This window comes from Gymnogyps californianus, chromosome 1 (assembly GCF_018139145.2).
Source record: "Gymnogyps californianus isolate 813 chromosome 1, ASM1813914v2, whole genome shotgun sequence".
NCBI lineage: Eukaryota > Metazoa > Chordata > Aves > Accipitriformes > Cathartidae > Gymnogyps > Gymnogyps californianus.
Window position 1 is genome coordinate 181,002,236 of NC_059471.1, and position 19,585 is coordinate 181,021,820.

The following is a 19,585-nucleotide window of genomic DNA, read 5'->3' on the forward strand; positions in this document are numbered from 1 at the left end:
AAGGTCTCAGGGTGTACTTTATGTATGAATGACTCCTAACTGGGAAGCTTTTCATATAGTGCTACATGTGCAAAACAGCATATGCTTAGTGCCATCTACTGGGAGTGCCTGCTTATACTCTGACTTTACCGTGTCGGCTATAAAAAATGTTACGGGCAAATTGTGCACTAGGTTTGCACACATTGAAACGTTTAGTCCTAACTTCAGACAAAAAAATATTTTTAAAATACAATTTGGAAGAACAGATCCACACTCCAGGTGCTAATATACAAACAGAAAAAGAGCAAGTAAAAACACTTCACTAGCACACCTGATCCAGTGTAGCTCGCACATGCTTACAAAACAGTGTTTCAAAGAAGAGACAGAAAGTCATCCCTATTCTAAGATACTTCCTAACGTTATTTCATTCATTTAACTTCTGGGAAAAAAAAAATCATTTATTTCTGATCTACAACTATAACTTCATATTAGAATAAATATTGCATTGTATTACTTTGTTCCTTACAGGAAGGACAGAGGTACCATTCCAAGCATAGAAACTGAAATGATACTTTCACTCAAGTCCTTGTCCTTCAAATATTTAACTGCGTGGAGTTTAAAACTGTGTTTGAAAGCCCAGTTTACAGCTCTGCCGGCACTTTGCTCCCTTACACTGAGCAGGCAGGGGTTCCAGAAGGTTAGAAAGTCTCCTTCCGTATGGAATTTGCCACTGAATTAAAGACCAAACTCCACACCATTCCAGATTTGGTGGGCACATAGCATGGTGGTATGGTTGCAGGGCTGCAATTCGCACAGAACTGGGTGGTGGGAAAAGTACTCACTCCAAGTGTTATGTTATAAAAAACTCATGAGAACTCGGGGTGTTTTCTGTATATTCAAAAGTTAAAGTCACAGTGCATTGTGGCATTTAAGCAGATGTTGGCTCTAGATCTCGTTCCCATGTTTAATTTGATACATGCTATACCATTTACTTGCAACCCCCTCAATACACCACACACACAAAAACCAAACCAAAGGCAAAGCAAGCCTACGTTAATTTATAAGCATCTGGGGAATTTAGATTACTCTTAAAATATGTGAGATATGTGATTGTATATTATTCCACTGTTAGCGGACAAATTTGGGTTTATTATATATAAATATCTATCTATATATTTCTATAAAGTAGCCAGTCAGTAGAACTCAATCTATTAATGTTTGCACACTTATGGATCAAAGGGACAGGAATAAACAGTAGTGTTATGAGCTTTTTATTCCAAAATGTGACTACTGGATTATGCCAGAAAAACGATTTGACAAAATAGCTAATGTAATGCTTTGCAAACAGGTATGCAATAGCAAAACCTCCCACAGGCTGTGTTTCTGGCTGACCCACTTTGAGATCTCCTTTTCAGAGCAGGAACAAAATGGCCAGAAGACCGAGTGCCCCCATTTTAAGGTAGACACCAGCAATATGAGCGCACATCAAAAGGTGCATAATGAGGGCTAAGGAAATTTGCTTACCCTATATTTTTAGGATTTTAAATCTGGCTCAGCAGCAAATATAACAGGAAACCAAGGTCAGGCTGACACAATGTGGGCTATTCTCTCTCTTCCTCAATATGTGTTTGCAGCTCCTATCTAGGTTAATGGGAGTTTTGTGCACACGTGGGGGAAAACAGAACACAAATGCTGCAAAAATTGGACTCAGATTTAGCTCAAATAAAGTGTGATCAGCTTTAGAAAAATCCATCAGCTTGAAAACTGATGCCTTATCACTGAAAAAATCTTTAAAACACCACCTCCATATGCTTGTTAAGACCAGCTCTGGGAAAAAGTGCTTGTAACATTTTGCACCCTTTCGAACCAGTTGTGAGTGTAGTACAAACACCCAAGCTGGTTCTTTTTTGATGCTTCAAATACTGATCAGCCAGGATTGTATCTTTTTTATTTGGGTGTCAAGAAAATTCCTAGTAACGTTCAAAATTAGCTCAGCGCAGCTTTTATTTTCTCCCACATAACCATGTACACTGACATTATTATGCAGACATTACAGATACTGTTGCTGTCTAAGTGAAACACAAAATACTTAGGTTCAAGGTTTTCATTATGTAACCAACCCATGGAGATGGGGGTCTTATGGCACCCTTCACAGACCTAATAGCCGAACCCAGACCTTACATGAAAAATGCAGCTGCATCTGGGCATTAAATTGCATGTTTCCATTTATTTATTTAGAGAAGTGTCACGTAACTAAAGAATATGCTGTCAGAGGAATGAAAGAATTAAGATTTAAATTCTGTACACTTTTTGTATATAATTTTCAGCGCAACATATTTGATTTATAAAAAAATGTAAAAAGGGACACATGGAGTGTAACTATAGTATACTGCTAAAGATTTTGGAAAATATTTTTAAGTCCTATGATTTAATAGCAATCAATACGCTACATTCTTTTATGCATCTATTTAAAAAAATTATAAATGGCATTTAATAAATTATTTTCAGTTTAATTCCACTGTTTTTGCCAAGAATGAGGAAAATAATATAAAATTTAAGAGAGAATATGTTGGACAAGGAAGTCAGACAGCATTTCCAAGCATTCTAAAATCTCACATATGAAAACCGTCACTCAAGCCCGTGACTTTTACCAAAAAAAAAAAGCAAACAAACTTCTGGTTCAAAGGAAAATTTAAACAAACCAGAGCAACCCATAGCACATCGTTTCCTGCAGCAGAGACACCCATTCCTAAAAGGACCTTCATTACGCATGACACAACAAGCAGCACCCATTCAACCTGAGGGAAGCCCACAGGCTCGCAGGGCCACTGGCTGGCTCTTTGTCACCAAATGCAGCAGGTTGAATGCAGACATCACTGTGATATCCTCACCAACAAAACCAGAGGCAAAGAACAGGGGCAAGAGCTGAGTAGGGAAGAAAAAGAAAAAAAAAAAAAAGAAAAAAAAAAGATGAGAACAAATTAAAACATCAAAAATGTTAAGATACATTCACAGAAAAAACAATGCTTACAATTTTATGAGACTACCACATGGGAGCACAATTCTAAATGCACTTTTCTTAGTACGTTTAGCCCGTTTCTGATGCCCCCCCCCCAACATTTTGATATATGTTACATAATATTCAGTGAAATAACTTCCTATGCTACCAAGTGAGAGGGAGGGGGCATTTTTATAGGAGGCATTCACAATAGCTGCTTTAGATACCCAACTGAGAGCAACTCAGGGTAGCAACTTATGTGGTCACAAGTGCAGAGGTACTAAGGGAGAAACCTCAGGACCTCAGCTAGACAGCAGGAATCCTGCTTTGAACACCCAGGAATGCCGAGCAGATCAAACGTGCAGGCTTTTTCTATTTATTTTATTTAAAACAAAATCACACTCCACAACATTTCTGAATGGTGAATGCTGGAAACCAGTCATCGCTAAAAATTGTTCTTTTGATGACTTGAGGAACGTGACATTTCATTGCAATAAACTTGCCAGATATCTTAAAATCACGACTTCTTTTTTTTAAAGGCAGGAAATAATTCGCATTGTAAGCTGTCCATGAGATATATTTAAACAATCTTCCGGCCAGTTTAAATATAGCAAACAGAGAGATGGCAGTCGCAAGATTTTATTTTAGAAGGATTTAATGCATGAACACTAATTGTTTCATTTACCCTGTGATGGGAAAGAGGAAACGCAGCTGCCTTATAGCCCAGCCATTCATAGCGGCAGCTCGCTTCAGAAGATTATGTGACATCGGGGACCAGAGCCAAGTCCCACCAAAGTCAATAACGAAGCTCTCATGGACTCTGGAAGCAGGATTAGGCCCCAGGTGGCTAATGAGCAGCAGGGCACGGCTCCCAGGCTCCTCCCAGGTGCCCTCGTTCTTTTTTGCGTGTGGCAGCACAAGAGCTGCAGGATGCAGGGTCCAGCAACGGCCCGGAGCAGGGGTTTGTCCCGGGCATTTCCCCAGCCGGGGAGAAGCTGACCACGGCCTCACCCTGGAGAGCAAGCACATAGTACCCAGCCATACGTATTACCAAACCACTCTGGAGTGTATCTGATGGAAACCTGCTTGCATTAACATGCCTGAACTCTGACTTATCCAAACTAAACTCGCTGCGAAACCCAAACATCTCCGTGCTGCTGGACGGCGGCAAACGGGGGGGGGGGGGAGGTGCGCGCTGCACGGCGGACAGCCCGAGAGAGCCATTACACAGAAATAAACATGTCATTGTCACGAGCGACTGCAGAGCTGCTTAAAAAGAAGAACAACACCCCTCCCGAGCAGACTACCGGCTAATAACAGACCGGAAGTCTGCACGTAGCCACGCTACAAGCGCGCAGTTTCCCTGCTGGCGCCCTTCCCCGGGCGGCGGGCAGCGCGGACGGACGGGACGGGACGGGACGGGAGCTCCCCGCAGCCGCCCGCCGCCCGCCGCCCTCAGCGCCCTGGCGGCGGGAAGCGCCGCCGCCCCGCCTCCCGGGCGGGGAACAAAGCCGCGCTCCGCCAGCAGCGGCACCGGGCGCCCCCCGCCGGCGGGCGGCCCGCACCGCTCCCCGCCTCCCGCCCGCGCAGGGCGGCGCCGCCTGGCGGCCTCGGCCCGGCACCGCTCGGCCCCCGCCGCGGCCCCGCCGTTACGCGGCGGCTGGCCGTCGGGTGCCCCGGCCGCCATTACACCTGGGCCACGGCCCGCCCCTGGCTTCCGCGGGGCTTCGTGAGCGCCTGGCTCCGCCGACACTCCCAGCAGCGTGACTTCTTCTGGAGCGGTTGTTTCAGACCCCCGAGTACCGATAGCCATTTTGGGGGTCAGCATGCCGAAGGGCAGACGGACAGACCGATCCCTACGTGGCGAGGTCTTTACTGACCCTGCCTATATGATCTCTTATACGTCTTTACGAAGCCTCCCAGTGCAGCCAGACACAGGCACCTGACGAGCACAGCGTAGAGGAGGACACACCACGTCACCTTCCCCTTGTGCAGCCCCTCGGCCCAACAGACGCGCTCCTCCATGGTCCTGGATTGACCTCCCAGACCAACACCACTTCCCTGCTCTCCTCTGTCTGGACCGTAACTCCCTCAAGTGTAAACAGTTTAAAGGAAATTATTTGAAATTCCCGAGGATTATAAAATAGATCCTGACCTCTTGAAAATGTCAAGTATTTCAGTGTTCACCAAAATGTTATTTAGTCTCAAGTATTCATAAAGACTCGGAGGATATATAAGTCCTGAAAGCCCAATAAAATATAACTGAGCGTTCATGAACGTACTTTATTGCAGTTAACATATTTTATTCTTTTATTGCTGACATTTTGATCACTATTTTTATTTACTCTGTACGTTCCAGCAATGCCCAGTAGTTTCAAGTAGCGGGGGAACCTCCTGGTGCTAGGTACTGTACGCACACAAACAAAACCCCTACTGCAGGGAGCTTACAGATCACAATAAGAACTGCTTGTAAAGAATCAGTAAAGAGAAGAGCAAAGTCAAACTCATTACAATTAACACATTTGGTTTGGAGGTGCTTCACCCCCGTCTGCCAATTCCATGGGTACAGAGAACAGGCTGAGGGAGAATGACGCTAACGTTGATGCGCCAGGTTAAGATCTTTCCGCTGCAACTTCTGCAGCAGATGCAAGCTTGGCCATAGCCTTCAACAGGTTCAGGAACTGGGTTTGTGTCTCAGATTTATTAAACAGGAACAGCCAGAGCACAACAAGAAACATGGGAAGAAAACACCATCCTGGAAATATCGTTGCGGGTGGTTTAAACTCCTGTGCTGTGCACACCCAGACCTTTCCAGGTTAAGCAAAGACCCCATGCTGGTGCTGGAGGCACCTGCCTCAGTCCCGAGGGAACCTAGCCCTGCCGGCACAGCACCCCACCTCGCCAGCGCTGGGGCCGAGTGGCCTGGGGACAGCGCAGTGCTAACGCGACTGTCGCATGCCTGAGCCGTGGCGAGTACTGCAGCGTTGCACTCCCACCACGCAGACTTGTCACCCCCCCATATCTTTATTACAGCACCGCAACATGCCACTTTTCTGGCGGGATAGATTCTACGTGAAGAGGTCAGAGCAAAACTCACAATCCAGGGAAGGGGATGATGCTTTTATACGTCACTTCTTGGTTTTGTTGTTTGGTGGGTTGGTTGTTTTGTTTTGTTTTTTTTTTTAAACACGTGCTGCTTGCTGCACTGCCTGCAACACCCAGGACACCGCTGGCTCCTCCACAGTTGTCCCCCAGTGTCACCAGACCTCTTGGAGCCCCTTCACTGCACTTCACTCTTTAACCTAGCACAACATGGGCCAGTGTGGATCTTTCATCTGTCTGGCTCTCATAAGATGGACACTATGCACAGAGATAGCTTGTAAATCTTACAGATCATACAAATATAGCAGTAACTGTGTCATTAGGTGGGCTTCAGGAGCCTTTTGCTAGGATGATACACATTGTAACTCCAGGAAAGCCTTCCTTTTAGGATGTTGATATCCTAACGTTGGCATATGTTTAAATACTGCCAGCTTTCAAGAGCTTCTATATTGTCAATTGCAAACGTTCAGAAATCACAAGTTTGGCCCCAAAGTAAGTATGATTTGTTAAAAAGTAACGTAGGGGGTCTGTCAAATTTGTCCTTTGGAGATTAAGAACTTTGTACGTACTCAGGTTATGTTTTCTCAACCTCTGTCTGCAACTAGAGAAATTTCTTTGGGGGAGGGACAACTTGAGAGATTAAATTCTGATATTATCACGTCTTGCTTTTAAGAGCCGTAAGGGAAACATCAAGGGTCTCGGGAGCTGATAACACTACTGGTTTAAGTTTTTCCATATTCAGTGTTTTTCCTGACAACTCAGGTCCAGAATTCCTAAAATTACATGAGAATCCCAGGTCTCACAAGAAAAGTTTTAGCCCTTTACAAGTAGATTAAAAAATAACAAAAATTCTTAAGGGAACAGTCGGGTTTTTTTCTTGCCCCAATAATGAGACCTTAATAATGTGAGGCTTCTACTTTTTTTCCAATTTTCCTCCCCCCACCCCCAAGTCTCTGGCCCCATTTGGAGGGCAGGAAACAATTAGAGATAGGTACACACTAGCCAGAGAGCCAGGCTCTTGTCAGGAATTTCTATGTCACTGGAAAAAGCAAAGAGCAAAAATTGCCACACTGGAGAAACCCAAACAACCAGAAGTTAGAAGACAGTAAAGGCCTGTGAGTCTGCTATACTCAAGTGTTACATTAACAGTTTAATTTTAATCAGTATTTGTTTTGTTAAGTTTCTCCAGTCCAGCAATGTTTAAACAGTTGTTTTGCAAAGGTTTTATTTATTTATTTTGACATAAATCAAACATAGAACCAAATGTTTCACTGATAAAGCTTAGTGGAATATTTAATATATACATTTATTCCAGCCTTAGCATTTGGATTTTTTTTTTTTTTTTAATTTGGCTTTTGCTCACCTAAAGCTGTTGCCAGTCAGACACAGCAGACAGAACAGAGGAACCACTGGGCGCTGCAGGAACAAAAAGTGCAGCCTAGAGAGAACCGCATGAGCAAGTATTTCAGTATATCATGGATTTCTGTGTCTAAACGGTTATTTACTCCCTAGTTATTTTCCCTTAACACATTCTCTGCTAACGCCAAAGCCCTTGGTCTCTCCTGCTCCCTGCATTGCACTTGGTAGTTTTTAGGGACTTTGCGGTAAATGTCTTAGGTTTGTCATGGTGTGTGCTAAGGTGAGGGTAAAGGCAATGTTTAATAGCTTATAAGGAGATGTTTAATGGGGTCTGATCCAATAACCATCACCAAGCTGCCAGCTGTGGCAGGAGACTGGAGTACAGGAAAACTTTTCAGCAGGGGGATGAGGACTGCCGGTTATTTATCGGAGAAAGAAGGGAAGAGTTCCAGTTCCCCTTCCAATACAAGATGATCTCTGGTCCTGAAACTAGCACCCTTTGCAGCACACAAAGTATTCTCCTCACACATGTATACCTCACTACCTGGGCTAACCATCCCTTCTGTCCTGGCCTTCCAACAGCCTGCTAGAACAATGAGGCGGCAGCCTTCAGCCCTCAAAAAACCACACATTCTGTGAATATGCATTTGTGCTTTATAATTGTATTTTTAGACAACTGCATGCTTCAATGCATTGTACTGTATTTGAAGCATTCAGCACAAAATTGTAAAGGTAATTGACAAAACCTTTGGAAATTCACCTTTAAAGAGAGATTTTAGGCTCTGGATTTTCATATGCTTGTACATCCATTGATAATGCAAACCAGGTGTCTTCACAAGTTCATGATTTGCTATTAAAATACCTTGCAAAAGCTCACTGTCTGATGAGAGTAAAATACTTTAATCATTAACAGCTAACAACATGTAGCAAAACATCATAAAGATAATTACAAATATAAGCTTCTCAAAGGCTTATTGAAGAGGCATAAAACATTCTAAAAGAAACTAATTGTGTTAGCCTTACAGGTCTACAAAAGTACTGTAGCATTTAATTTGCATGCTTCTCTGCATATATGTTTTTCCCCCCTCATACAATACTAGCTTCTCAGTTACAGCCACAGAAATCAGAAGTATTAGACCTGAACTCCTGCTTCACTTCTAACACTCTCAATTAAAGCATGTTCTCCATAGCTGTTTGTGCCGGAATGTGCGAACTGAATGGCAATCCAGTCTACTTTTAGGAAGTTTACATTGTGCCCTGATAAAAGAGGTAATTACTGCCATACCTCATAATATTTGAGTGGAAAACCAGGACACATCAAGCTTTAAACTTGAAGTTAGTACTACCATTAGAAAGGAGCCTGAACAGTGAAGTTCAAAACCTTTTTGCTTTCTTGAATTTTACATCTTCTCTTACACTGGATTTTGTTCTTAAACCCTTCCCATAGCAACTGAGTCTATTTATCATAGAACCTCAAACCTAAAATATACACCTTTCTGCAATACAGAACGCACAGTCTAACACATAAGAGATTTCCAAATATCAGTTTGGCTAACATATGCTTTAGGATACTGTCATATCCAGCTACAGATGTTTTAATGGCCCTTACTTACAGGAATGATCATTTGTGGAGGAAACAGAGAAGTGCTTAACTGAGGAGTATATTCAATGTTTCATAACGCAACCTATAGTGGTTGTCCATGCACCTGCACAGCAAGCAGGGCTGGAGGTGGGCACACCAAGCACAGCACGCACCGTGCCTGCTCAAGCTCGAGGGGTGCAGGAGGCCCTCCCCTGTCCCATGGCTTCCTCACGGTGCCCACAGGCCAGCCCTCCTTCTCCTGTGAAATGGGGTAATACAGCCCAGTCTATTAAAGTTACTGATATTATCTTTTTCATATTCTAGCTGGGAAGCTTCAGTAGCAGTATCTTCTACGTTCATCATTTTAACAGCTGGAGTAGGGGAGGAAAATGAAAAGTCTAAAGGTTGAGATCAGACAAAGAAATAGAAGAAAGCAGGAAAAGAAGATGAGGAAGGATCAGACAGCGTGGAAGCAATGCCCTCCCTATAGCAGGAATGTATATTCTCACCTGCTCACCCCGAGTCCCACTCTGTGATACACAGTGACAAGCAAAGCCTTAGGGACTAACCACCCTCCATATTCCATCCTTAGGCTGCATGTAAGTTTCCCACTGAGGTGAATCGGAGATCTTTTTAGGAGTGCAGCGTTTAGTCTGAGCTTTATTACGCAGACTGTGCTCCTCCATCTAAGAGAGATGAGATGATACCCACAATAGAGTTTAGATTACCGTGCAGGCTAAAACTATTATCTTTCCAATAAAATAACCATTAAAATCTTGGAAAATAAACCAGATTCTGCAACCTTTGCACACAATTCAGGCTAATTTCACTGATTTCAACTGTTGAAAAAAAATGTGCTAAGTAAGGAGGTAGGGCTTCATATGTCTGTGAGTTTGCATTTATATCAGAATGGTTATCCAGAACAGAAAAAAGATTTATACTTATAAAAGAAAAACACTACATCTGAGCAGAGAACAAAGAGCTATATTTAATTTTCATTTAATTACCGAATGCAGCTAACATTCTCTCTAGCATCAGCTGCCAAAGATGGGAAGCTCACAATCCCTTACAGGAATACCCCTTTTTGTACGCTGAACTGGCCACTGCATTGCTCCTCTCTCCAGCTAGTGAAAAACCAGTTTGGCAACAAAGAGGCTGGTGTGCTGGTGTAACTAAAGCCCAGAGGTGTGTCCAGGGACCAAATTAAAGTGAGAGGATAATCAAAACAAAGGGTTTTTTGAAGGTTGTACCCTCCTGAAAAGCGGGAAGGGGAAAAGCACATTAATGACTCCCTGTTCTGCAACTGCTCCCATGGAGGAGAGAACTGCGAGGCTGAATTCTCCTTATTTTACTGCTTAACATTTGCACACAGCAGGGCAACGGTACTGGTCCCCTCTGAACAGCCAAAGGGCATGGCCTCGTACAGTGGGGATGAAGAGGACATCCATGCTACACTGAATACAAGGGGAGGAGGGAGTTAGTTAATTCTCCTTTAAGTAATACAGAAGTTAAGAGGGTCCTTGCTCAAGGGACTCTGGCTTGGTCTTTAGGGAAGGGTGTAAAATTGAAGGAGATTTCATTAGTGTAGAGGCAAGACACTGCAAGCCTTGTGGGCAACGGATGAAATGGGAAGAGTGGAATTGCAAAGAGACAAGAAAAAGCAGAAAGACCCCAAGGAGAGGAAGAGACTAGACAAGTAAGGAGTCCCCAAGCCTGGCACAAAAGAGGATCCTTGGCTAAGGGCAGAAACCAGCGAGTCTCTGAGCCTTGCAAGCGCTCACACATCTGTCATTTGCAGATTGTTTCCCAATAGTTATGACTGGCAATACTTCCCAAGGGAGAGTAAATATAGGTCAATTGGGATTTTCCCCCTGTCCATTCCTGCTCCTCCCAGATCTGATGAATTAAAATAGCACTGAGCTACACTTGCGTTTTCCCTGACTTGGTAGCCTGCCAACATACAGCACATTCCTTTTACGGCAGTGAGTTTATAACTACAACGGTCATAAACTATTCTTAAATGGGTCTTTTCTGAGAATCACGATCCTTTCAACATCTTGAAAAATATCTAATCTTTTCCATTCCAGGCAGTCCTCTCCAGCACAGTGGTAAAGATTTAATTGCTTCTGGTGCTCAGATGATGAGATACAAGTGTTCTGGAAATAACCTTTTAATTTAACAATTCCTACTGGCAAGCCCGAAAGCTTTTTGCATTGCTCACCAATAAAGAATTCATTTTCAGTACTAAAAGAAAAAAACAGTTTTAAACCAAGTTTAAAAACTTCTGGGTTACTGCTGTGGATAGAGCTATCCAACAGGTACCCTAGCACTGAAGACGTGATACCTATTTTTACTATCAGGTCGATTTGAGTAGGTATGCTCTCCCTCTCCACCCATATTTGCCTTTGACAAGCTTACAAACACAGCAGAGCTAACAAGGTTTCTATTCTCTCTGTTTTTAATTCAAGACAAATCCCATGCATCATTTACCAGAAGGTGAAATACGACTTTTTTTTTAGCAGTGAACAGAAGCCCTTCAACAGGAATTTCTATTCTGCTTTTCTGAAACAACTTCATACTAGTTTTTACTTCTCAAAGAAAAAAAAAGACTAATTTTGAAAACTAAACAAATACATCATTTGGAATTGGAGTTCTTTTAAATTGTGTTACACAGTGCTCCGTAACTCAGCAGACTTCTTCTTCAGCTTACAAAGCTTATTTGCCTGGGTAACAATACACAATAGATATGTGATATGAACCATTTCTCTTAGGTAGAATATCTCATAAAAATGAAGCAAAGAGAAAGCCCCTGGCTGTGAACCGGTATGACTTAGCAGGCCTTCCAACCTTAAACACCAAAAAAGTACACTCTCTTGAAAAGAGCATTGTCTTACTCGTTCCTAAAATGAGATGAGTGAAAACCAGCCCTGCAGTAGTTCGCTGAGCGTGCACTCCTGTCGCGCACAGCACAGATGGGCTGCAGTGTGGGAGGTGTGAAGGAAGCTGCCACTTCTGCTGCACAGAGAAGCTAAATTCTGAAACATCACAGATGAGTTAAATTTGATGACCCTGTTTTATGAGGCACTGTAAGGAAACGTAGAAATGACACTTCCTAGTCCGCTGAAGGAGACAAGGTCCCTGAACACATCAGAGCTAAAAACAGTTGTGATTTCAGCTGTGGTTTTGGCCTCTGATTTAATGAGCTCTCAGAGTAAAATCTGTATCAGGGAATAAAAAACCCCAAAGAAACAACACTCCCTGCCACAGCAGCAAACTAAAGCATCCTCAATGCAGGATCAGATGCCATGGGGTTATTACAATGTATATAGGAAATTACCAACAAATTATCAGTAAGTCTACAGCCAGCAGATTTTTAAGATATTTAAAACTCTTTTAATTGAAAAAGTTGTTGGTGCTATTATCTATCTACATGTATATGCACATAATGTGCCTATAAACACTGCGCACCCTACTAGAAAAATAAACTTCTAGTGCAAAAGACACACATAGACCCACATCCTACCCAGACATCAGCCTGTGTCACTTCATTCACCTTTCAATTCTTCAGCACAAACCATTTGAAAGCTGAATTATCTCCCTGTATTTTTATAATTTACGACATGAGAAAATATAATTTTTAGATCAGACTGTGAACCAGACCTGAGTATCGTCTCATATTTTGTAAAAAAGGTTACAAGTGAAGCATAGGGTTTATAAAATTTAGCTATGATCTCTCTGTTAGCTAGTATAACTGCATTTCAGACCAATTCAGGTTGGTTGTTTCTTTTTTTATCATCCCAGCTACTAGAAAAGCATTTTTGAGTTAAAGACGACATAGCTGCCAATCTCTCCCCAGCAGTCTCCCTTACATGGAAATTTTCTACGTGGCTTTCTCTAAAAACCAATACCGCTCATCACCACAGAGAGGAGCCAGCTCCCCTTCATAAAGTTAGTTATTACACAGTCTCATGAGTTATCCTTCAAGCAACATCCTTCAAATAGCATCCTCAGTACACCGAAATCTATGCGTATGTCAACAGAATAAAAGCACTCTTTGAAAATGTACCTTTGATCACACAGATTGTGTCATGATGGTATGCAGAGCAACCTTATGAATATACAAGAAAATCTCAGCCTTTTATCCAAAAATAGTTTAAAAAAAATTATAGCATGAAGAAATTCTGATACGGCACAAAAACATAAAAGAATGGCTCACACACTGTAATAGTAACATTAACCATCCTAAAACCAAAGAACCTTTATGCAATTGAAAAAAAAAATTAAAAGAACATCTAATCCATACCAAAATAAAATTCCATCAAGTAAAACAGAAACTCCTAAGTCTTCCCTAGCCAGAGATGTACTTTTATTTTTATGAATAGCAGCAAGAAGACACTACAGCAAATAAGGAAAGAGTATTTATCTTTATACTTTAAATCTTCTTTGAACTTACAGTACAATGAGATGAGTTAATACTGAATGTCAGTGACTGAAAAGTGAGAGAGCAAAGAAAACTATTTATATCCTAAGAGCAATAAATTTGATTCAAATATAAAGATTATTTGATTTTAAACCACTGCCCAAGGTGGATCAATTTAACAAATACTTCTATTTAAATTTCTGTAAAACCATTTTCTTAAAACAAATCTTCACTTGGCTAGGCTATCATTAAGTATATTGATTAGCAAAAAATATATAACTTTACACAAAATTTTCTGCCATTATTTAATAACCAGGATTATACATACATCTACCTGTATTTAGGTAATTACAGGGATAAAAACATTTATTCAGGACTCTTCTTCCTTCTTACAAGAGAAAATGTCCAAAGACAAACTTTTTTTCAATGAAAAATGTTACTTGGAATCTGTGTGAGCTGAATTCTGATTTTCATTCCAGTGCAGTTTAAAAATGCACAAACATAGCATTTTATTTTTTTAAATTAGCTAAATATATTTACACTGGATGGGCAGCACAAGCGTCTGCACCTCTAGGCATCCTAAAGCTATTTTTCAATTCATGAACAAAATAAATTAATTCTAGCTAAATATATTACTTTAAAACCTGCTTTGATTATTTCCCTTCTCTTTAATTCTCCCTCAAGTGTCCAGAATGTGACGGTGTCTCTTCCACCTCTTTTAATTGACTGAAAATATTTACTAAACCTCACATTTTTTTCAATCCACATTTCCCAGCCCTAAATGCATTCAAAAGACAAAAATACTCATCCTATACCCGCCAGCTGGACTTCTAGCCAACAGTAACCATGCAAAACCTTTCTGCACAGCGAAAAGTACTTACCTTTGGAAAAAAACATAAATACTTTCTCCTGCTGTGTTATAGTGAGCATACGACAGGGCTAATATTGGAGTTACCTCCAGGGTCAGCTCCCATGGCCTCGGCCGTGAGCCACCTCCGGGCAGGGGCGATGCTGCCTGCCTGCTGATGTCAGGCCTGGCAGCAGCCCCGCAGTCCCGCATGGAGCCCCCCAGACGCACACGCCAGGACTGGCAGCAGCCCCACAGTCCCACGCGGAGCCCCCCCAGACGCACACGCCAGGGCTGGCAGCAGCCCGCAGGGCTGGCAGCAGCCCCGCAGTCCCGTGGAGCCCCCCCAGACGCACACGCCAGGGCTGGCAGCAGCCCCGCAGTCCCGTGCGAGCCCCCCCAGATGCACACGCCAGGGCTGGCAGCAGCCCCACAGTCCCGTGCGGAGCCCCCCCAGATGCACACGCCAGGGCTGGCAGCAGCCCCGCAGTCCCGCGTGGAGCCCCCCAGATGCACACGCCAGGGCTGGCAGCAGCCCCGCAGTCCCGCGTGGAGCCCCCCCAGACGCACACGCCAGGGCTGGCAGCAGCCCCGCAGTCCCGCGTGGAGCCCCCCCAGACGCACACGCCAGGGCTGGCAGCAGCCCCGCAGTCCCGCGTGGAGCCCCCCAGACACACGCCAGGCTTGCCCGTGCCGGTGCAGCTGGCTCACGGGGTAGGCACACCGCTCAGTTCAGCTCGTCTCGTTTGGAGGGTCACAGGGGGAACAATGCAGCCACCAAGTTCATTCTCCTCTTCCCTCAGCCTTTTGCTAGTTTCAAGGCTTTGTAGTTCAGCTTCCCATCTGGATCAATATTCTAAGATAAATTTGGATGTTTTCTTTGCGTAATCTGTTCTTAGAAGTGACATCTGTTCCACTTCCTTCAGCAGAGGCAGCAGCACGGCACCTGCAGGCAGCCCCCTCCTGCCAAAGCCTGCTGTCAGGAACTTCATTAAGCCTTGCCCCAAAATGCAGTTTCTGTCCTACTTGGACTTGCGCTCCAAAAAAGGAAATCCTACACTTAAAACATCGGGAGTCCCTCTTTGCCCTCTTGGTCCTGACATGTCACACCACTCTCACTGACACATTAGAAATTCCTCAGCAACTCAGCCATGCCCCCACGGCATCCTCAGTCCCCAGCACAGGACCATTCTTCTCCCACAGTTCACTTCAGCGCATCTCAGTGCTAAGCGTGCAAGCCTTCGGCACCCCTTATCAAAATAAAACGACAAAGGACGTACCAGCTCTATGTCCACCTTAAGGTTTTTTGAAACAGTAATTACTGGTCAGAATTCTGATATATTTGTTCGGTATGTTATTTTTATAGCATTGGTATCTATGTACAGAAAGATCCTCATTCTCTTACGTTTATATGTGTACTTAAATAGATATTCACAGATAGAACTTACCTAGATGTTTGGAAATTTTAGGTAGTTGCTAGGCAAAACAAATAAGAAAATTAATAAACCATAGCTACGATCAGTTAAGCCCATCTGCAAATCTCGCTATTTGTAACCCAATACAAAGAAAGCAACACACACAACAGATTATCAGGTTGGAAATAGGTTGACTGCCCAGATGACCTTCCACGGCAGTGTATTTGAGGGATTTTTATAAGAAACAAAGGTAATCATCTGAAGTAGTTGCAGTGACTAATTTCAAACCGTCGAAATCTGTTGCACAGACCTTCCTCTGCACACAAATTGTCAGTGGAGCACAACAGTCACTTGGATCTGTAATGAACTATCTTGTCAATGAAGCTGCTGAAGCTGCATTTTTTTTTGAGAGCACGCTTTATTAAAATCTATCAAGCTTTCCTTCTCACTCTTGGGAACTCACTTCAGGTACTTTAGCTGGATAAATATGTGACTGACTATCAGAAATTAGGCACACTAATGTTGAATCACTATGTTCCTCGGTTGACGGAGCTATCTTGCGCGTCTGCAACCTTTGTCTGAGGTTGCTCTTGCTCCTCTGACAGGTTAGGAAATTTATCCTACAGTGTTTGGGAAACCAGCTGGGGCAATCGTTCAGAAAAGAGCAAGCACCTTGGAGGATTTTTGAAAGGCTTTTACCTTTCCAAAAGCTCAGGAGTAAGCTGACAATGTCCATTTTTAAAAAGGGAGAAAATAGCGATTGGTGAACTCCATGGCCATAAGCCTACCTTCAACACCCGGAAAGCTTTTGAAACAAATTACTAAACAATCCATAAATAGGCAACTGAAAATTAGAAAGCAATAAGCCGCCAAGATGGACTTACCAAAATCTAACCCCATCAACCAACGTACTTTCCTTCTTTCCTTCTATTCTACAGGCAGGAGGAAAGCAGTAAATCCAACAGATGTCAAATATAAAATACTTTTTGACAGAGCAAACTGGAAAAACACCTTCCTTCTGGATCAAGATCCTATAACATGGGTGCAGAGCTGCTTGAAAAAAACACACTTGTTCAGCGCTTGTCCTACTGACTAGGGTCAAAACCCAGCACGTAGCCTTACTAAAACTGCAGAGACACCAACCTGCAAGGAGCATGAAGCACTCTAAAGAGCTGAGCAGAACTCAAGATGGTCTTAATAAATTGGAGAAATGGTCAAAAATCAGTAAGATGAAATTCAATACAACGAAGTACAAAGAACCACATTTGGACTTTAAAAGAAATCCTCAAAGGCACAAAACCAAAAGGAAGAATACCAGACCAGCAGCAGTACTGCAGAAAAGGATGTCAAGGTTACAGTGACAATAAATTGAACCAACGGTGTGAAACTATTAAAAAAAAAAAAAAAAAAGGGCAAGTGACCATCTGGACTTTATTAAAAAGAGAAGCATAATACATAATAGCAGGGGCTGGGGAGGAAATCTGTTCTCCTCAACAGCAGTGAGGTATCAGCTGGAATACCCTGCTGGTTTGGGGTGTACGACAGAGACAATTAAGGAAAGTCCAGAGGAGAAATTAAAAAAAAAAAAAAAAAAAGTGGTTCAGAAAACCAAATCCCTGCAAAAATTTTTTAAGAACTTTGTTTTTAGTCTACAAGAGTGACTGTGGAGATGGGATAATGCTCTGAAAAGCTGCATCTTGTCTTAAATAGCATTACATCACTCAGCTATTACACTGTCTATATTACTGTCATAGTTATTACTTGACTGTCATTAGATAAAAATGTACTACTCCGTAATTCGTATGTAACAGAGCAACAAAAAAGGCCTGTTTTCCCCCAGACAGCTACTGTATTTCACATTTTAAAGGACTTCACGGGCAGAGTCTTAGGGTCTTGCAAAGTATCTGTTGTAATCCTTCCCAGCATGGTTCAACAACTGCTAAAATAGTTCGGTACAATCCAGCACCTCTCTCAAGTTCAGAGGCAAGTCGCAAAGCTGCCTTGTGGTTTTGGATGAGGGATGCCAGGTTCTGTAGATTAGAAACCAGCAGCGTTGGGTGGGTCCCCTCCCGAGTGAGCCACTAATTTGCTACACAAGTCGGTGGAGATCTTGTCCCTTATGTGTGCTTGCTTTTAAGTAAAAGCCAGAGCACACAGAACAAGTATGTACACAGACAATTTGGTTTCTCTTTTCATAAGAGATGTTAAAAGGTGTGCTGTCAGCACAGGGTATTTTTCCACTGTATATACAAAAGACCTAGTGAAACACTGATTTTAATCCTGAAAAAAAATAGGAAAAAATGAGGATACAGTCTGAAAGTACAGTTCCCACAGCAAGCAGTTAAATACTAAGGCTTTGACCAACAGGGCTGATTTTCTTTTTCTGCAGCCATTCGAAAGCAGAGATGATAAAGCTACAGAAAATCCAAATCACTTTATTTGTGGAGTTTCTGAATTTGCATCTCAGGGCTTTAACTTCACATAGTTGGCTGATCCACCTCAACTTTTCCACCTGTCCCCAAGCTGGCAGCCTATGCATCTGTTCCTGTCTTACTCCCTTCTCTCCCTCCAACTCGTGCTATGGCTACTGACTGTGCCATTGGTGTGAAGGAGCAGAACCCTAACCAACCTGATCTACAAGCCTTGGTTTCAGCATCATTAACACTGGATCAGTGCACTGCTGGATCACTCACTAGTACAAATTCAACTTGAATTGGGTATAAGTCGTGACCGCTCGTCATCAGGACTCATAAGGAGGGATCTGCACTGGTTTTATGTCTAATGTCAAGCTTCCTCCCAGCAGCAGGATGGTGACAATCTCACCCAGGTGGCAAAGCCTGCTTGTACAAGTTAACCATTTTTCTTAGCCAATTTGAGCAAGTACAGTAACTTTACATCAAACCAACGCTTGCTCTTGAACCAGCTGCAGGAAACCCAACGCCAGACTCATGCTGTCAAACACTCGCTGCATGAACTGAAAGGGACATCCATGCGGCTCTCACCCCAGCCAATCCACCACACAGGTCCTCGAAGTGGTTAAAATCACCTACACTCTCCGTGCATGCAGCTGGAGGCACAGCCTCGCCTGTGGATTTCCCCGAGAACCACACACCAGGGAACAGAGAGGAATAAGAACAGGGCAATCCTTCAGCCAGACCGAACACTTTCTGGGCTGTTCTCTTTTGGCGACGACTGGCACAGATCACTTCCCCAGGAAGCTGCTAAAGTTCCTTGTGTTGATTTCCCCCCCCCCCCCCCATTTTCATTGTGCGGTCGGAGTGAAAGCGGTGGCATTTGGCAGCTACTTTCCATCAGCACCATTGTTATTCCCTGGTGGTAGGGATTTGTTTCACATCAGGTGAAACGGAAAGGCGTTGTCCCTGTTTGGAAGAACACAGAGTTAAAGAGACCCCTGGGGAAATACTTCCAAATGCCATGCACGATGTTACTCTTAAGATTTCTTGGATGTGGTAACACTTCCCAACAAGACAATGCGTTAGCACACTACGTACGTTTCGCTAAGCTGCTGCCCACATTTCAAAGAAATCATTAATCCCGACGTTCAGATGCCACTGAAAGGAAAGAGCGAACTGGGGAGCTCTGCAAAAGTCCCGTCCTTAGACTTCGTCTGTGCAACACTCAAAAACTGAATCATGTTTAAATGCAAAACTTACTGGAAAGATCATTTCCACTGCTCAGCCTAAATAAAGAAGTACTTATGCTATTAATCATATTACAAAACAATGCTAAACTCTAACTTAAGTCTCTGAAGACAGTGAAACCATGTTAGCACCTTATAAGTTTAAGCATTGTTCTTGCCTGTTTTGGGCTAGCATTGTTCAATTCCTCAGGTCTTAAAGTCCTTACTGAGAAAAGCCTCTTT

General features: G+C 43.0%; 1 protein-coding gene across 1 annotated transcript in view; it reads right to left on the reverse strand.

Annotated features, from left to right (window-relative positions):
- Nucleotides 1-19,585, reverse strand: part of MSRB3 (methionine sulfoxide reductase B3) — an 89,601-nt gene that overhangs the window by 66,275 nt on the left and 3,741 nt on the right. The window contains 1 exon segment of the mRNA XM_050914640.1: nucleotides 2,778-2,904. Coding sequence (XP_050770597.1) covers nucleotides 2,778-2,904 — 127 coding nt within the window.